The sequence below is a fragment of the Mauremys reevesii genome, linkage group 6, assembly GCF_016161935.1.
Source record: "Mauremys reevesii isolate NIE-2019 linkage group 6, ASM1616193v1, whole genome shotgun sequence".
Classification (NCBI taxonomy): Eukaryota; Metazoa; Chordata; order Testudines; family Geoemydidae; genus Mauremys; species Mauremys reevesii.
In genome coordinates, this window is record NC_052628.1 from 44,937,305 (window position 1) to 44,954,378 (window position 17,074).

The 17,074-nt window shown below is 42.7% G+C and overlaps 2 protein-coding genes across 6 annotated transcripts in view; one reads left to right on the forward strand and one right to left on the reverse strand.

The window, feature by feature from the left end:
- POLK (DNA polymerase kappa) overlaps positions 1-12,171 on the reverse strand; it is a 113,736-nt gene extending 101,565 nt beyond the window's left edge. The window contains exon 1 of one of the 3 annotated variants that reach the window (XM_039543014.1): positions 11,725-11,888. The gene's annotated coding sequence lies outside the window, so the exon portion shown is untranslated. Of the gene's footprint in view, positions 1-11,724 lie in introns of all 3 variants that reach the window. The other 2 variants (XM_039543005.1, XM_039543003.1) reach the window with 2 other exon arrangements.
- A 380-nt stretch (positions 12,172-12,551) lies between these two features.
- Positions 12,552-17,074, forward strand: part of CERT1 (ceramide transporter 1) — a 153,394-nt gene continuing 148,871 nt past the window's right edge. For all 3 annotated transcript variants that reach the window (XM_039543018.1, XM_039543017.1, XM_039543019.1), the window contains exon 1: positions 12,552-12,684. In XM_039543018.1, coding sequence (XP_039398952.1) covers positions 12,589-12,684 — 96 coding nt within the window. In that variant the 5' untranslated portion in view covers positions 12,552-12,588. The remainder of the gene's footprint in view (positions 12,685-17,074) is intronic.

Here is a 17,074-nt window from a genome sequence, read left to right on the forward strand (position 1 = left end):
AAACACCTGTTCTCACTTTCAGGTGACATTGTAAACAAGAAGCGGGCAGCATTATCTCCTCCAAATTTAAACAAACCTGTTTGAGTGATTGGCTGAACAAGAAGTAGGGCTGAGTGGACCTGCAGCCTCTAAAATTTTACAGTTTTATTTCAGAATGCAGTTTTTTTGTACCTAATTCTATTGAACATTTGTAAGTTCAACTTTCACGATAAAGCGATTGTACTACAGTACTTGTATTAGGTGAATTGAAAAATACTTTCTTTTGTTTTTTTACAGTGCAAATACTTGTAATAAAAAAATATAAAGTGAGCACTGTACACTTTGTATTCTGTGTTGTAACTGAAATCAATATATTTGAAAATGTAGAAAACATCCAAAAATATTTAAATAAATGGTATTCTATTAATGTTTAGCAGTGCAATTAATCGTGATTAATTTTGTAATCGCTTGACAGCCCTACTAAAAAAATAAAGGGAAAGTAACATTTTTCTTTTGCATAATAAAGTTTCAAAGCTATATTAAGTCAGTGGTCAGTTGTAAACTTTTGAAAGAACAACCATAATGTTTTGTTCAGTTACGAATATTTCAGAGTTATCAACAAACCTCCATTTCCAAGGTGTTCTTAACTCTGAGATTCTACTGTATAAACAGGAAAAAGAAACCCTAAAATAATACTGCCAAAACTAGTAAGCTTGATGGAGACTGTGTCATGGTGCAGGGCTGTATTGAAGTTTGTTGGCAAGTTGCGTTTCACTCATCGTGTAATGGACAGTTATGAAGGAATATTAGGACTCGAAATTAATCCAAGTAGGGAGAAAGCTTTGGAGAGAATCTATTTCCAAACAAGATGACTCAAAGCACACATCATATTTTGCATACACTTCTGTCAAGAAAAGCAAATGTGTTGCATTTTAACCATCACAGTAATCGGACTTGAGACCAAAAGAAAAAATTTGGAGTGAGTTGAAAAAACTACCCAAAAAACCCTACTGTTAATTCGTACGTACAAAAAACCCACCCCAAAAACTGTCCTGAAATTGCATATTGTGAACAAGGACTCATCTATGTACCAAATAAACAAACAAAAACCTAAACAAAAAACAAACAAACACGTAATGGTGGAAATAGCAAATAGGATTTTTGCAGTCATTCTTTCTTGGAAAAAAGAAAAACCTGCTCAGTTTTAGAAGGACTAAAGTCAGGAGCCCCATTTCATGATTTCTTCACAATTCCAATAAGACTATTAAATGACAACAAAAACATATAATTAAAACTTGACACTTGGCATCATTACTGCATGTCCATAGAGTAAGCTTCTGAGATCTTCACAAGTAAAAATAGATTTAACTATTCTTTTACCTCTGGTTTTACCTTTTGTAGAATATGTTTATTTTCAAATGAGAACAAGGCAAAAGTATAAGAGTTAACTCAACACACAAATGCTGGGAATGAAAAAAAAGACTGGATAATTGTACACATTCCCCTATTACTGCAGGATTTAATCCACAGAGGGCATATCAATGTAAAACTAATATTACCTTTGATCCTAGTGAAAAAAAGCCAACATGCAGCAATGAGTGCAACTCTTATTAATGTTAAAAAAGAATTCTACAGATACACCAAAGGGACAAGAGACACACCACAATTAACTAAGTCAGAAGGAAAAGGATTTAATTTCATTCAATTTTGACTGCAAGGGATCATTGTGCGTACAGAACAAGAGATACAAAAGGGATAGGGAACTCTGAAGTTAATAGTACAAATGAGATTATCAAAGAGAAACAGAATAAAAGATGGAAATTTACCCTGGCTTCCCATCAATGCAGCACCTAATCAGGGACGGCTATTGATCAATACAAGATACCACTTACAATTGGGATCTAAGTGTTTTACAGTCATGCAGCCCAGGGATCAAGAGGCTAAAACCAGGAATTGAGCTCTCCTTTCCCTAGTGACAGAGTGTACTACATAGCTACCCAATTTTTTTTTTTAAATAAAAAATGAACATTATAAATAGCCTACTGTGAAGTACTGTTAAAATCCAAAGGGCTCTATATGGTGGAAAAATCTCTTACATTTGTGTTTAAAAGAATTGTTGATTCCTTAGCAGATTATAAACTTCTGGGATACATTTGGCAATAATCACATCTATGGATTGGCTGCAAATTAAGTTGCTAGAGGACCACTTAACTCAGGCTTACTAACCTCGTTATCTCTAGCCTGCTTCTTGCTTGCATATATATATCTGCCCTTGGAAATTTCCACTACATGCATCTGACGAAGTGGGTATTCACCCACGAAAGCTCATGCTCCAAAATGTCTGTTAGTCTATAAGGTGCCACAGGACTCTTTGCTGCTTTTACAGATCCAGACTAACAAGGCTACCCCTCTGATAATTTACAGAATAGTTATTTTAAAAATCTGGTACAATTCACACAGTAATTTGTCACATTATGGTTTTCTTAGGTACCTGATTACACAGAATCCTTCAATAGCAGAATCTTTTCAGTTTTTTCCTACATATTTATCACAGACACCTGGAGTGTAATATTGCGCTCCCCTCCCCTTAAAGTCAATGGCAAAACTCCCATTTGACTTCAATAGGGCTAGGACTGCAGCCAGAAGTGTGAAAATGTGCCCAACCTCACAATTAGTTTATCAATATTAATATATTACATACAAAAACTGTGTTAGGAGTATTAAGTTTGCAAAGTCAAGCACTCAAAAGTTAGAAAATGCAGCACTGAAGTTGCTCACGCAGCCTTAATTCACCCACCTCCCCTTCGGCAAATGCATTAGATACAGTCTTTAATTCCTTGATCACACGCTATTTTTTTTCCACAGGGTGGATGAAGCTCAATGAATGTGTAGCTATTCAATATTTATTTTTATCATCATCAGTGAATGTGTGATGTCATGCCTTATTTACTGCACACAATCCCAACTCTATATTGAATACTGAGCTATCAGTCTCTTTGTGGGCTTTTTTATGGTGCTCATAGTAATATCTGATTTAGTGAATTTCTGTTCATCTCTATTATCATCTGCATTTTACAGTTGGGGAATTAAGGCACAGAGATTAAATTGTCAAAACTGTTCACTGATTTTGCGTACCCAACTTGAAGCATCTTATTAAAAAAAGCTTAGTTTGCTATTCAGTCCTGCTTCACTTCTTGAGCAACATCCATCGTGTGCACTGAATGGAACCTGTTTGGAGAATTTTACTTTAAATTCTATTGAGCATACCCAAATGGTGATTTTCAGTGTCTTATAATTCTGCTAATTGTATGGATTTTCACAAGGACAGCAAAAGGCACCTCCTGGCCCAGGACAATGCCCCTGCTGAATTTCAAGTCTCTGCTCCAAAGCTTGGAGGCACTAGACCTTTTAGTAAAACACTTGTAAGAATTTTTCAACATTGGGAAAATAACATATTTTTCTTTCACATCCTTCATGGCAATAGATGAACCATTTTAACTGAAATTTATGGGGGTGTGGTGGGGGTGGGAGTTCAGACTCAGATTGACACCTGGAATAGGAAATTTCAGCCCAAATGGTTAAAGTTTTGCAAATTTACAAGCAACTGAAGAGAGTCTTCTAATGGAAAGTATTAGGCAATGTCAGCTCCACCTATAATTAACAGGCATGAGTTCAGAAATATACTGGAATTTCTCAGATGAAGAACGTACATAACATTAAGGCCTTTACATGAATAGGCAGGTGAAACATTATCCTAAAGAAATCCCCAGCTACCAGTACCAGAGATTAAAAATCAGACAAGAATATTTACCTTTTAAAAAAAAATCCCACAATAAAATAATTCATTTTTAGTTAAACACTAAAACTGCATTCATGCTTAGCTCAATCAAACATCAGAAAAGAATTAAACACCACACCGATTACAATGCTCAACCATAAGGGTGTGGGGATAATTCAGTGTTCTTTTGGGATTCAGAAAGCAGTGAATTATCCCAATAAATATATTTGTCATGACAACTTTACTGTGCCTCCTCCCCACTTTGCTACACTCCTGGGGCAGGCAAAGGACTCAAGAGCCAAGGCAAATAACAAGGATAGCAGGCAAATAAGCTAAGTGCCTCAACATAACGTTCTGAAAGGAAGTAATTGATAATCATAGCTTCTCCTTTAACTTAACAGATCGATCAGACTGCAAGCTGTCAAAAGCCCAACTTTTTGGTTTTTTGTGTGTGGTGGAGATGTAATTCAATCTTACCACATTGAACAACTTTTCACTACTAAAAATACAATATGCTAAAACATTAACAGATATTATTTTGGATCTCTGATAGGTAGGTTCCTACTAGTCCATTTGCTTAGAGTGTGTTTTATAAAAGTAAAGAAACTATGTGGCACATACATCCTGGACCGGAGAATAGAGATCAGAGCTTTGGTGTTAAACATACTTGAACCAAGTTCAGAAAAGGGTATAAAATTAAGCTCCATCACATACGTGAGGAGAGCATATTCTTGGGCAAAAGTAAGGTTAAGTACTAGGTACAATCCTCCACGAGTGAGTCCCACACACCTCATGCACCTGCTTCCTTACTTTCTGCAGGATATAATAAAAATGAAGTATGGATGGAGAACAGGCAAAGGTCTAAGGAGATTGTTTAAGGGTAATTCTCAGCCACCATCCTTCATATGTCACTTTACTTAGATTACAAACTATCTGAGGCAAGGACCATGTCTTGTATGATCAGAGCCCTAGAACAATGGGTCCCTTATTTTGGTTGGGGCCTATGAGTTCTACTTTAAGACCCATCTCTTTTGTAAAGCACTTTGGGATCCACAGATGACAAGCAGTACACAAAAGCTAAGTATTATTATTAATGAATTAAGATCTTAACTATGTGATCCATTTATTGGCTTTATTCCTATTGCTGAACAGGAGGGATTTGGCGGCCATGTAGGTACACTTCCCACCATTACATAATTAAATTACAACCATCCTAGTACAGGAATAAGCTGATCTTGATAAATGTACATAAAATACAAAAGATAAGCCAATAGACCCATGTGGGTTCCCCAAATGCATAGTTTTGATTACCTGCTGAATCTCTAGGGCAGCAACAGAAGAGATATGTCCATCTGTTTCTGTTAGAGTTAGAGAAGTTCAATACTATTAAAATATTTATTAAGAATTTACGTATTGGAAAGTTATTCTGCCAAGTCCAGCATTTTGTTGAATTCAAACTACCGTATTTGATTTATCCTTTATTTGGATGTATACATATTTTAACCCAGTGGTCACTAAAAGTTTAGTGGGGCTGCTGCTAAGGCAGGCTCCCAGCCTGCCCCATGCCCCTGCGCGGCCCTGGCAGGGGGGGAAGGGGCAGGGGTCTCTGCACTTGCGCCCGCATGCAAGCACCGCCCCTGCAACTCCCACTGGCTGGAAACAGGAAACTGTGGCCAATAGGAGGTGGGGGGTGGTGCCTGCAGAGAAGGACAGCGCATGGAGCCACGTGCCGTGTGCCCCCGCAGGGGCTATAGGGGCGCATTGGCCCCTTCCGGGAGTGGCGTGGGGCTAGGGCAGGCAGGGAGCCTGCCTTAGTTCCACTACACTGCCGACTAGGAGCCGACCAAGGTAAGTGCTGCCCGGCGGGAGCCCGCACCCCAACCCACAGCCCTGAGCCCCCTCCTGAAGCCAGCACTCCATGCCCCTTCCTGTACCCCAAATCCCCTTCTGCACTTCAAGCCCCTGCCCCCACTGAGCCCCCTCCCAGAGCCAGCACCCCGAACCCCTCCTGCACCTCGAACCCTTGCCCCAGCCCTGACCTCCCTCCTGGAGCCAGCACCCCATACCCCCTCCTACGCCCCAACACTCTGCCCATCCTGGAGCCCCCTTCTGCACTCCAAATCTCTCCCAGAGCCCACACCCCCCTCCTGCACCTCAACACTCTGTCCCATCCCAAAGCCCCCTCCTGCACCCAAACTTCCTCCCAGAGCTTGCATCCCTCACCACCTCCTTCAGCCCAACCCCCTGCCCCAGGCTCAGCCTGAAGCCTCCTCCCACACCCCAAAACTCTTGGCCCCAGCCCAGAGCCTGCACCCCCTCCCAAACCCCAATCTCCTGCCCCAGTCCGGTGAAAGTGAGTGAGGGTGGGGGAGAGCGAGGGATGGAGTGAGTGGGGTAGGGCTTCTGGGAAGGGGCGAGGTAGCTCCTGGGTTGCACTTAAATTCAAAAAGTGATCTTGTGCATAAAAAGATTGGAGACCACTGTTTTAACCTAAAATAATAACATTGTAGTCCAGATTTCTCTCTGATTTATGCCTATGTGCCTAATGTATCTCTCCCTTTGCTATTGAGGATTCCTGTACAAAAACACTGGTTGACAGGCTCAAATGTAACCTCCTCTTTAAGCCCTCTAAAAATAGTTTAATCATTATAAGGGGAACATCTATTAGCTGTGTTAAACCACAAACAAACAAAGACACATGCCAATATGCAGGTCACAGGGTCACAAGCTCCATTCTTTTGATCCACAGGGGTTTGAAATTTACAACAGCTCTGGTTTCTGAAGAACCTGGAAAACAGGATTCTTGTCAGTTTCAATCTCCTGTTGATTTACAAGAATAGAACTGGCAGGAAGAACTGATGGATAGTGACAGACAGTAGCTTGTATGCGTACACAAACTTAACATCCTCGGTTTGCTGTTGACTCATTCAGATGAAGAGCTGAGATTGTTACATGTTTGTAGCCTGTGTTTTAGAGAGGTAGTAATGAAAAATCTAAAGAAGAAATTTAAATATTTTATCCCAATTTTGTATTGCAAAATTGTAAATTGTTAAGGATGTGATGTGCTGATACAGCTGAATATATGAATATAAAACTGGGCCAAGATTTTCAGACAAGACTAGTGATTTTGGGTGCTGAAGTTGAAACATCTTAATGAGACCTGATTAAAAGAGCAGTTGGCTCAGTATTTTCTGATAATCAGGCCCCCTCAGAGATGTCTGAAATCATGTCTCTTCTGAAACTTAGTATTTGAAAACAAACAAAAATAAAGAAAAAATGTCAATGATTATGCTATCATCTATAATTAAATTATTTGAACTCCACTAAGTGCTGTCCACATACATATCAATACTCCCAAGATAAGGCTGTAATCAGGTCCCATTATAAGCTCAGTTTTTAGCTCCTTTATAACTTTGGCTAGAAAAATTGGTTTGGCTTGAAGATTTCCAAATTTACTTTGAGGACAAAGAATTGTTTTGTTATCTGCAGTTTCTCCTTCTGTCTCAATTTTTATATAGCATTACAATACTTCTTCAAATGAAATCCACTTGTCTTGGTTTGCAGTATACAGATATGCTTATCAATATTATTTAATATAGCTGAACCACAGAAAACAAATGTTGAACAATTTGTAATATAGCCAGAAAAGGTTACTTTAAAAATTGCCATGATCAAAATTCACTAGCAAAGGGCATGCCAAAAGGTGTACAGCCACTTTCAATCTCGTTCGTACAGAAAAGCGTACATTTATATTCTGTATATTCTTTCAGCAACAGAACTTCTAAAATATTTCATTTTTCACTTTAAAACATTCCTAAATTGTGTTCTCTTTTCTGGAAAGAAATCACATTTTCAAAAATATTAAAAGCTTTTTAAACAAAACTGCTTAAAGGACAGCCTTTTAAAATGGTTTTAAATGTCAGAACAATTATAAGTTATGTCAGAACAATTATAAGTTGATCTCTCTGAAAGAACACAGGATCCTGAAGGCTCCAGGTCAACCTGTGTTTATGCAGGATTTGGAAAAAGAAGTTCAAGAGTCATATAGGGAAACTGGGGACAGTATCGGAAAATAAGGAAAAGACAGAAGCACTGGAGAAAAAGTGAGTGAACCAATCATTCATACATTCATACATTTAAAGCTGACTCTTTTTAAAGATAAATCATGATCACTAGAGTCCTGTGTGGATACAAAATTTGTATCTGCATCTGATCCATGATCTGCAGAAATGATCTGTGGATATAAAGCAGATATCTGCAGATTTGCAGGGCTCTAATGATTATCTATTACAAATGTCATGCTTTATTTAATAGAACTATAAAAAGCTATTTTTGTATTTAATTTTCTTGTATTTTATCCAGTACATCATAAATATGGAGCAATAGTAGCTACTCCATGATTGATGCTAGTTTCCCATTAGTTTTTAAACTCCCCACAACTTCTATCTCGGAGACCAGAAGGAACAGGGATTGGGGTAGGGAACCAAGAGGTCACATGGACCCTGGTCTGAAAATGGGGGTTCTGGAGGAGGAGCACAGAAGAGGCATGGAACAGAGGTGGGGGACAAAGGGAAGACAGACATGGAAAGTGAGTGCTGGGGACCAGAAAGGTCATGAGAGAGTGTAGCGCACTGAGGGTGGCATGAACAAGGCTGCACAGGGGACTAAGATGGAGCATGGAAAAGAGGATAAGGGTACCAAGAAAAATAAAAAGATGCATGGAAGAAAAGAAAGGTATGGGAGTGTCTGGAAAGGAGCGTAAAGCACTGGGAGACACATAGGGGCACAGGACCTGGAGATAGCAGAACATGAGACATTAAAGAGATGTGATAGGGACTAGAGTAGAGCATGGAGACAGTTACAAAGAATCAGGAAAAGGCACAAAGAAGAATGCAGAGGACCAGGCTAATCATCAAGGGCGTGAGTTACAGGTAAAAGTGTGAATAAAAGCTTTAAATGTTTACAATTTTTTAGTCTGAAAGGATGAAGGGTTATATGGCTGTGGAAAGGCCAGACATTGTACCATTGGGGTGTTTTTGAAGGTGGACTTTAAAAAAGAAAAAAAAAAGCCAATGTAAAAAAAAGCTGGACTCAAATCAAACACTTTCAATCTTAACTCTTTTTTAAACGTTGTTTATTTGGGTCCCTGCCTGTAAGGTGTTAAAATGTTTGCCAGTATGATTCATTAAATGCACAAATTTACGTTAGATGTAAAACTTGCTTGAATGAGGATATGTTTTTCTGGCAGTTTTGGCAACCTGGAAGTATTTCTATTTTGGTACTCAGTTTCTGTTTATAGTATATGTTTTGTTAACTCTTTTCTTCTTTATATTTAGGCCAGGTCTGCACTATAAACTTGTATCGGTATAACTACGTCACTCCAGCGTGTGAACAATCCTCACGCCTGAGCGAAGCAGTTATACCACCCACCCACCAACCCTCCTGTGTAGGCAGTACTACATCAATGGGAGAGCTTCTCCTGCCAACATAGCTACCGCCTCTCATGGAGGTGGAGTTACTAAGCTGATGGGAGAGCTCTCTTCTATCGTCCTAGAGCGTCTTCACCACATGTACTACAGCGGCGCAGCTGCGCCAATGTAAATTTGTAGTGTAGGCCTGCCCTTACACTACTTATTATGAGTGGGCATTAGTTCTCATGGTCTCAAATGAGCAAAATGCACACCGTGAACTATATAACCAATGCTAGGAGGCCACATTTTAAATACAGCCTTTGTTACAAAGTCACAAGCTATGTCATAAGTTCCCCAGTTTAGAGGAAATGCAGTTTTACAATAGCATTTCAATGACTCATGAACATCAGCAACTTACATGTCTGAAAAGTGAAATGGATTGCCTTATTCAAAATTTGATCTTTAACACAGATTATTGTACACACTGATGAAATAGAAAACTGATTATACATAAGCCTTAAATACACTGACAATTTCCTACATCCACTTGTAAAACAGTAAAGTTGTAAGTCACTATTTTGGCAATTTTTCCCTACTGGTATTGTTCACCTTGTAAATATACACAAGTATGTTTTGTTAACCCTTTTCTTGTTTATATTTAAGCCAGGTCTACACTATAAACTTATATCAGTATAACTACCTCACTTTGGGGTGTGAAAAATCCTCACGCTTAAGCAAAGCAGTTATACTGACCTTAACACCCACCCACCCGTGTAGGCAACACTACATCAATGGGAGAGTTACTCGTGCAGACATAGCTACCGCCTCTCACGGAGGTGGAGTTATTAAGCTGATGGAAGAGCTCTCTTCTATCATCTTAGAGCGTCTTCACCACACCTGCTACCGGGGTGCAGCTGTGTCAATGTAAATTTGTAGTGTAGGCCTGCCATTACACTACTCATTCATAAGTGATTTTGAAAAACAACAACAAAAAAATCACAAATATTTGTCATTTTGTTCTCTGAACTGTACAATATTATGTAGCTAAAATTTACTACATTGATTACACAAATATAAAGCATGACTTTCTTTTTTGAGTGCCAAGTTTGTAATAATGTTCCACCAACATACAATTTGCCTCCTCTTCTTGTAGCAAGATAATCAAAATTAAACTAAACCACTATATCAGTGATCCCCAAACTGTGGGAGCACAGAGGAACGTTTGGGGCAGGGCACAGTGGGGCCCGGGCCAGTCCCCACAGGGGGTGGGAAGGGAGCACGACCAAGCCCTGTCTACCCCCAGCTCTGCTCCTGCCCACCCGCAGCTACAGCCCCAAACACCGCCCAGCCCTGGCCCCATGTGGCAGCTCCCAGCTGCAGCCCCAGCCCCTGCTCCGGCCCTTGACTGCGGCCTGGTTCCTGGATGCAGCCCCAGCCACAGCTCCTGTGGGGCATGGACAGATTACATTATAGGTAAAGGGGGGCATGACATAAAAAGTTTGGGGCCCACTGCACTATATGTAATTAAACCTTGAAGGTATCTCTACACTACATACTAAAAATGGGTTTGTTGGACCTGGACTTTTGGACTTGGTGTTCCCTGAGCTTCCACACTGTATCGTACAACTTGGTTTACAATTCCTGGAACCAGCTTTCACAGGACCATACTGCACTATGCAGACCTTCTGACTAGGGGCCGCACCTTGACCTTCATCCATACTGCAAAATAATAGGACTTGGACCAGTCTCACAGCAGGACTTGGGTTCTGACCTACTCCCCACCCCAAAAGGATCCTAGGACCTAGGTCCTGAGTGCTTGCTGACTTGAATCTGACTGATGTGTGTGTGGATGGAAGGGGGGCATGGGTTGGGCTCAAATCAGAGCCAGAGCCTAGGCTAAGGCCATGTCTACACTAGAGAGTTTACAGAGGCACAGCTGTACTGATGCAGCTGCACTGCTATAAGATCTCCCATATAACTGCTCTATGCTGATGGGAGAGAGCTCTCCTGTTGACATAATTAAACCACTCTATGAGTGATGATAACTATGTTGGCAGGAGAGCATCTCCTGTCCACAGAGCTCTGCTCACACCAGTGCTTCTGTCAGTGTACTTGTCACTCAGGGGTGTGTTGTCTCACCCGCCCCAGTGACATAAGTTATATGGACAAAAGTGCTAGTGTAGACATAGCTCTAGTGTGCAGTGCAGACATGCCCTGTCATGCCAGAAGAGCAGACTGTCAGAGTCACACACAGGTGCAGAAAGGATTTCTTTCAAAACCGCCGCTCAGAGGTTAACACATTTCTTTTGAGTAGGGCAGGGGACAGTGCTGTGAATGGCCTATTCCCTCCCCCCCCCCCGCCCCCAAGTCTCTCTCTCTCTCTCTCAGTCTGGAGCAGAGGCGGGAACTGGGCAGAGGGTGATTTGGCTGCTGCTGGTTTCCCTCTTTCTGTCCCAGCTCCTCAGTGACCCGCGTGAGTCCCAGCCCTTTCTGTACCGACCCCACGAAAAGTGGGCAGAGCCCAGCGTGCCCAGGACGGGAGGACGCTGCTTTTACCTGTGGATGGGAAGAAGCATCACTTCCGAGCTTCCCCTGCTCTGTCTCTCAGCTCAGAGCCGGCGGCACCTAACTTGCCCGCTGCCCCCCCGCTTCCTGTGTTCTCAGTGCCTCCCTCCCCCCGCCTCCATATTGGTTAAGGGAAACGTTTGTAACTGGAGGAAACAGAGCCTGTTCCCCGAAGGACCACGCCTGGGGGGAGGGGAGGGAGGCCAGCCCCAACTGACAGCCGAAGTGAAGCTGCAGCTACGCACCTGAGCAGGCGTCAGCTAGAGAACTGGGGGAGGGAAGAGGGGAGGCCGTAATGAGAAAACACGCAACCGAACCAAAATGGCTGTCCTTAACTTTTAAATCAAGATCGGAGGTCTTCTCCCGCCCTAGACTACAACTCCCAGGATGCAGTGCACCATGAGGGCATTCCCATAATGCATCGCGCCATCAGACTCCGGGCCCCTCCCTCCAGACTACAATTCCCAGCAAGCAATGCGCCCCTCCAAAGTGGGGCTGGGGGGAGTTGGTAAATAGTGGCAGCAGAGCAAGCTCCTGCCTAGAGTAAGATGGCGGCAGCAGCTGCGGTGGCGCTCTGAGCGGAGATAGTCACTCGTCCGTTGCACTGTGGCTCTCGCTGTGGGTCGGGGCCGCGGCTCTGCAGCGAGGGCAGAGGTGGAGAGTCGAGTCACGGAGCCGCGGCCCCGGCAGCTGCAGAGAGGGCAGGCGCGGCTGGCGCCCCCCCGGGAGCCGAGAGGTGTCGCCCAGGTAGTGCCCCCCCGGCCGTCGCTCCCGATCCCAAGGCAGGAAGAGGCTGCTGTGGGCGGGGGCCGCTCGCTGTTTCCCTGCTCGGTGGTGGCTGCGGGCGGTGTCTCCATGTCGGACAACCAGAGCTGGAATTCCTCCGGCTCCGAGGAGGATCCCGAGACCGAGTCCGGGCCGCCTGTTGAGCTCTGCGGGGTCCTCAGCAAGGTGAGCAGCCCCTTCCGCCGCGCCACCCGGGAGGGTGGGGACCGTGCGCACCCCCGCTCTGCCCGGCAGACTCGGGCTAGGATCCCCTGTCTCGCCGGGGTTACCCCTCTGAGGGGCAGCCTCGCACCCCCTTTCCCCCGCGGAGACAGGGCTCTGGCTTGGCTGGGGCAGCGGCCGCCTGACCGAGGGGAGCCTGGCAGTGAGTCACACGCAGCAAAACATCCACCCCCAGCCCGCGGGAGGGGCTGTAACGGCCCGCACACACCGCGAGGCCGTCCCCTCCAGCCCGCCCTGCTGCGAGGGGAACCCCCGCACTACTCCCAGCTCCCCCCCTTCTCTCGGGAAGAAGCTGAGCGCCGCTTTCAGTGCTCTCCTTCCTGTAAACCAGGCGGGGCGGGGAGCCCTTCCTCGCGGAGAGGCTGTGGAGACTCTTAAAATCCATCTTCCAAACGGATGTGGGAGTCTCGCCTCCTTCCCTTCCTAAATGAGGAGGCATCCTCGTCATGAATGAGCGTCCCCTTTTCCCTTCTTTCTCGATCCGCACCCCTTGATTCCAAGTGTAAATTTTGGGACCGCAGGGTCTGTAACTAGAATAATTCTCCCGCAGAATGTGAGTGCTGGCAGCGAGGGCATCTCCATTCATCAGGTTTTTGACTGGAGCCTGGCAATCCTCTCCTAGGTAGTGTGCGTTGCGGGCTAGATTGTAATGATACCTGTGGTGACTGGTGTTGGACTTCACACTGAGCCTGTGTGGGGAAGAGGAAGAGTTCTTGGGGTTGCAAAGGAAAAGCTTGTTTGTTTTCTTGCCAAGACTTTTTTGCAGGAAGTAGCAGCATGTGATGTGCACATACAAATCACTTCTAATCAATAGGGATACGTCAAAGAGGAGTGGCATGGCCTTTAGTCCCAGCATCAAAACAGTGCAATTAAATACCCTGGTACCAGGAGATCTGGGTGGAGGGGTGGAGAAGAAGGGAAAATTGCATGGATGCTTGCTTTTTTAAAAACAAAAAAATTATGTTGCTTATGTTTATGATGGGGTTGGGTGGAGAGGATTAATCCTAGTCCTGCCTTTTTATTACTGTAAATTTAATAAAACAGCTTATGACATGTGTGAGATGAGGTTAGGGAATTCAGTTTTAAGGAGTATTTTAAAGACTAAATATTCTGAATGACCAATTTCAGTAGCAGAAAGTAACTTCTCAATATATATCCAAATGTCCAGAGAATTAAAATGTTGTTTTTGCATCTCTCTGTCACTCTACACTGTAAGGAGGGGTTTAAGCCAGAACTGAATGCATGATCTCAGTATCCCATGACCTGTGAACCTCCCCTATATACTTAAAAACCTATGGTACTGTGTTTGAGTGAGTAGGGCTCTGTTTATGAACTCTTTCCAATTGAAAAATGTTTCTGAGCTCAAAGAGGGGAGCAATGTTGAGGAGAGGAGGCTGGCCTTGGCACACTGGTATGTAGGATCTCATGTCTGATGCTGGGGAGGGGACAGGAGGTACAGTGGGTTTTTTACATGATGATTTGGTTCGGAAATGTGGCTTATTGCCCGAGATTTCTGCAATGTTACCTCCTTATTAGGCAATCCAGATCATTAAGTAAAAATCTGGTATTTGTTTGTAGTATGCCACCCATTTTAATATTGGAAAATGAAATGGAGTCTAAAAATTGCATTCTAGGTCTTAATGGTTGGTTATCCTGTATGCTAAGTCCCAAGGTGTTTTCCAAACATCTGTGTATTATTATATATGCACTGTGTTCCTTTTTTTAGAGAGTTGTTTGTAGTGCTTATGCTTATATTACAGCTACTGCCTTTCTTGTAAACCTCCAAGTGAAAACACATAATGAGAAATATTCTGAATTATGAAATATGATAAAACCTGTTGCAGTGAACCTGCTGGAAGGTATTGTATGAGTGACTGGCTAACTTTAATTTCTTTGCTAGTTTAATTAATGTCTTCTGTAATACCTGAGAGGAAAATGAGTTTAACTGAAATTATTGCATAATAACATGTTTAGTTGGTATATAGAAATTAAATATAAAAAAAGCCTTTAAAAAACAAAACAAGACTCCAAACTAGCAGTAAAAGGTTGTATTTCCCTGCAGTGTCTTAGGTGCTCAGGATTTCATCATTTTTGCAGGAGGGAAAAGCCGGAGCTTATGACTTGTCTATAGAGGAAGTTTATAGGAAGTTAGTGCAAAATAGCTAGAGCCTTGGCTACACTTGTGAGTTATAGCTCAATAAAGCAGCCCCGGGTGCCCTAGCTTATTCCCCATCCACACTGGCAAGGCATGTAGAGTGCTCTGATTCCACAGCTACAGCGCTGCTGGTACTCCACCTTGGTGAGTGGAATAACATTTGCTGCGCCCCCACTGGAGCGCCTCAGTCCCAGTGTGAACGAGGTGTTGCGTTACTGCGCTGTGATCAGCCCCCGGAAACATCCCATAATCCCCTTAAGTCAAGTGGCAACTCTTGTCATTGTTGTGAAATTGGCTGCAGGAATGCAGAAATGCCCTTTCAGAGCTCCGGAGTTAGGAGAAGCTGGCTGCCAAGAAGAAGCAAACATTTACTGTTTGCTTTGAGTGAATGAGAGAGAGGTTGGGGGAGGTGGGGAGGGCGGTCTGAACTTACAAAACAGAATGCTGACATAAGAACGGCCGTACTGGATCAGACCAATGGTTCATCTAGCCCAATATCCTGTCTACCAACAGTGGCCAATGCCAGGTGCCCCAGAGGGAGTGAACCTAACAGGTAATGATCAAACCATCCATCCCCAACCTCTGACAGACAGAGGCTAGGGACACCATTCCTTACCCATCGTGGCTAATAGCCATTAATGGACTTAACCTCCATGGATTTATCCAGTTCTCTTTTAAACACTGTTATAGTCACACACTCTCAGCACCTCAAAAACCCACTCTCTCTCCCCCCACATACACACAGCACACTCCCTGTCACACTCTATCCCACCCCATTTGAAAAGCACTTTGCAATCACTTGCATTCTGGGATAGCTGCCCATAATGCGCTGCTCCCAATGCTGCTGCAAGTGCCACAAATGTGGCCATGCCAGTGCGCTTGAAGCTCTCAATGTGGACAGACTACAGCGTTTTCCCTACTGTGCTCTATGAAGGCGGGTTTAACTCTCAGCGCTCTATATCTCAGCAGCACAAAAGCACTTTTAGCGTGGAAGAAGAGTGTCCACGTGAGGAGCTAGTGCAGAATAGCTATTTTGAGGTCTTTTCTCAGTCTAGATAAGCCCTCATTATTCCACAAGTAAGGGGAAAAAAAGCTAAATTTTAAGCTTTTTGATTTTTAAATGTATTGAATGCCTAAATTTCCCCATGTGTTGTCCTACTGATTAGAAATTTTAATCATTTGAAAAGCACTTTTTACAATGTGTGTATTGTTTATCACTTAAAGGTGGATACAAACTAAGAACAATTTTAAGATATATCAGACTTTTTAGTTTGTGTCACATATAAATAAATTCACTTGTTTAAACAGTTAGAATTTTCTTTACCAGAGATCTTTTCTTCTGTCCAATACTACGTTGAAGACATAATGGATGAATTTGGGACATTTTTCCTAGCAACAGACCAATGTCATAAGCACATGATTCTGATTAACAAAAGCTGTTCAAAGCTGTGTTAGTGGAGGAAAGAGTCTCTTCCCTTTTCCCATTCTCCTGCCTTTGTTATAATGACAGAAACATAAAATATTTTTCATTGTTTTCTCATCTTGTTTCAGTGAGAATTTTCATTTTAGAACCACTGTCATGATCTAGTGAACATTTAAGAACAATTTTGCCAAAGTTTATGATCATTTTTGTACTCACTTTCCCATTATTGCTCACTAAATAGTATATCCTCTTCTAACTGGTTATTGCTTTTGAGCCGAATAATTTAGAGAGAACTTGTTTGCCAAAGTGTGTGCCCAATGCTGTATGTAACAGACATGGGTCTTACAGGTTGTTACCATGTAAGACTTACCCAGATATTACAGTCCAGACATGATGATAGATATCAGACATACAAGATACATTGAGGATCAAATCTTCATTCAGTGAATTTGTTAGGTTTTTTTTGTTTGGAAGTATGACCAATTATGATAGATTGTCATTAATATATTAAATACAGAATTCCATTGTCATGTAAATATGTGAATGCAATGTCGTAAACAGTTGTGGCATCATTGGACAAATCTGGTTAAGAGGAGGATATTAAGTATCTTGGTAATCTGCAGCTGATGAGTCAGGGTGTACGCTGTTAGTACCCAAAAGTGACTTTGAGACTTTGGCAAATGTTAAGTTACTGGTGTAAAAATGGTGATTTTTAATCTACAGAACTGTATTTAATTTGCTGTGAAGGGGGAATA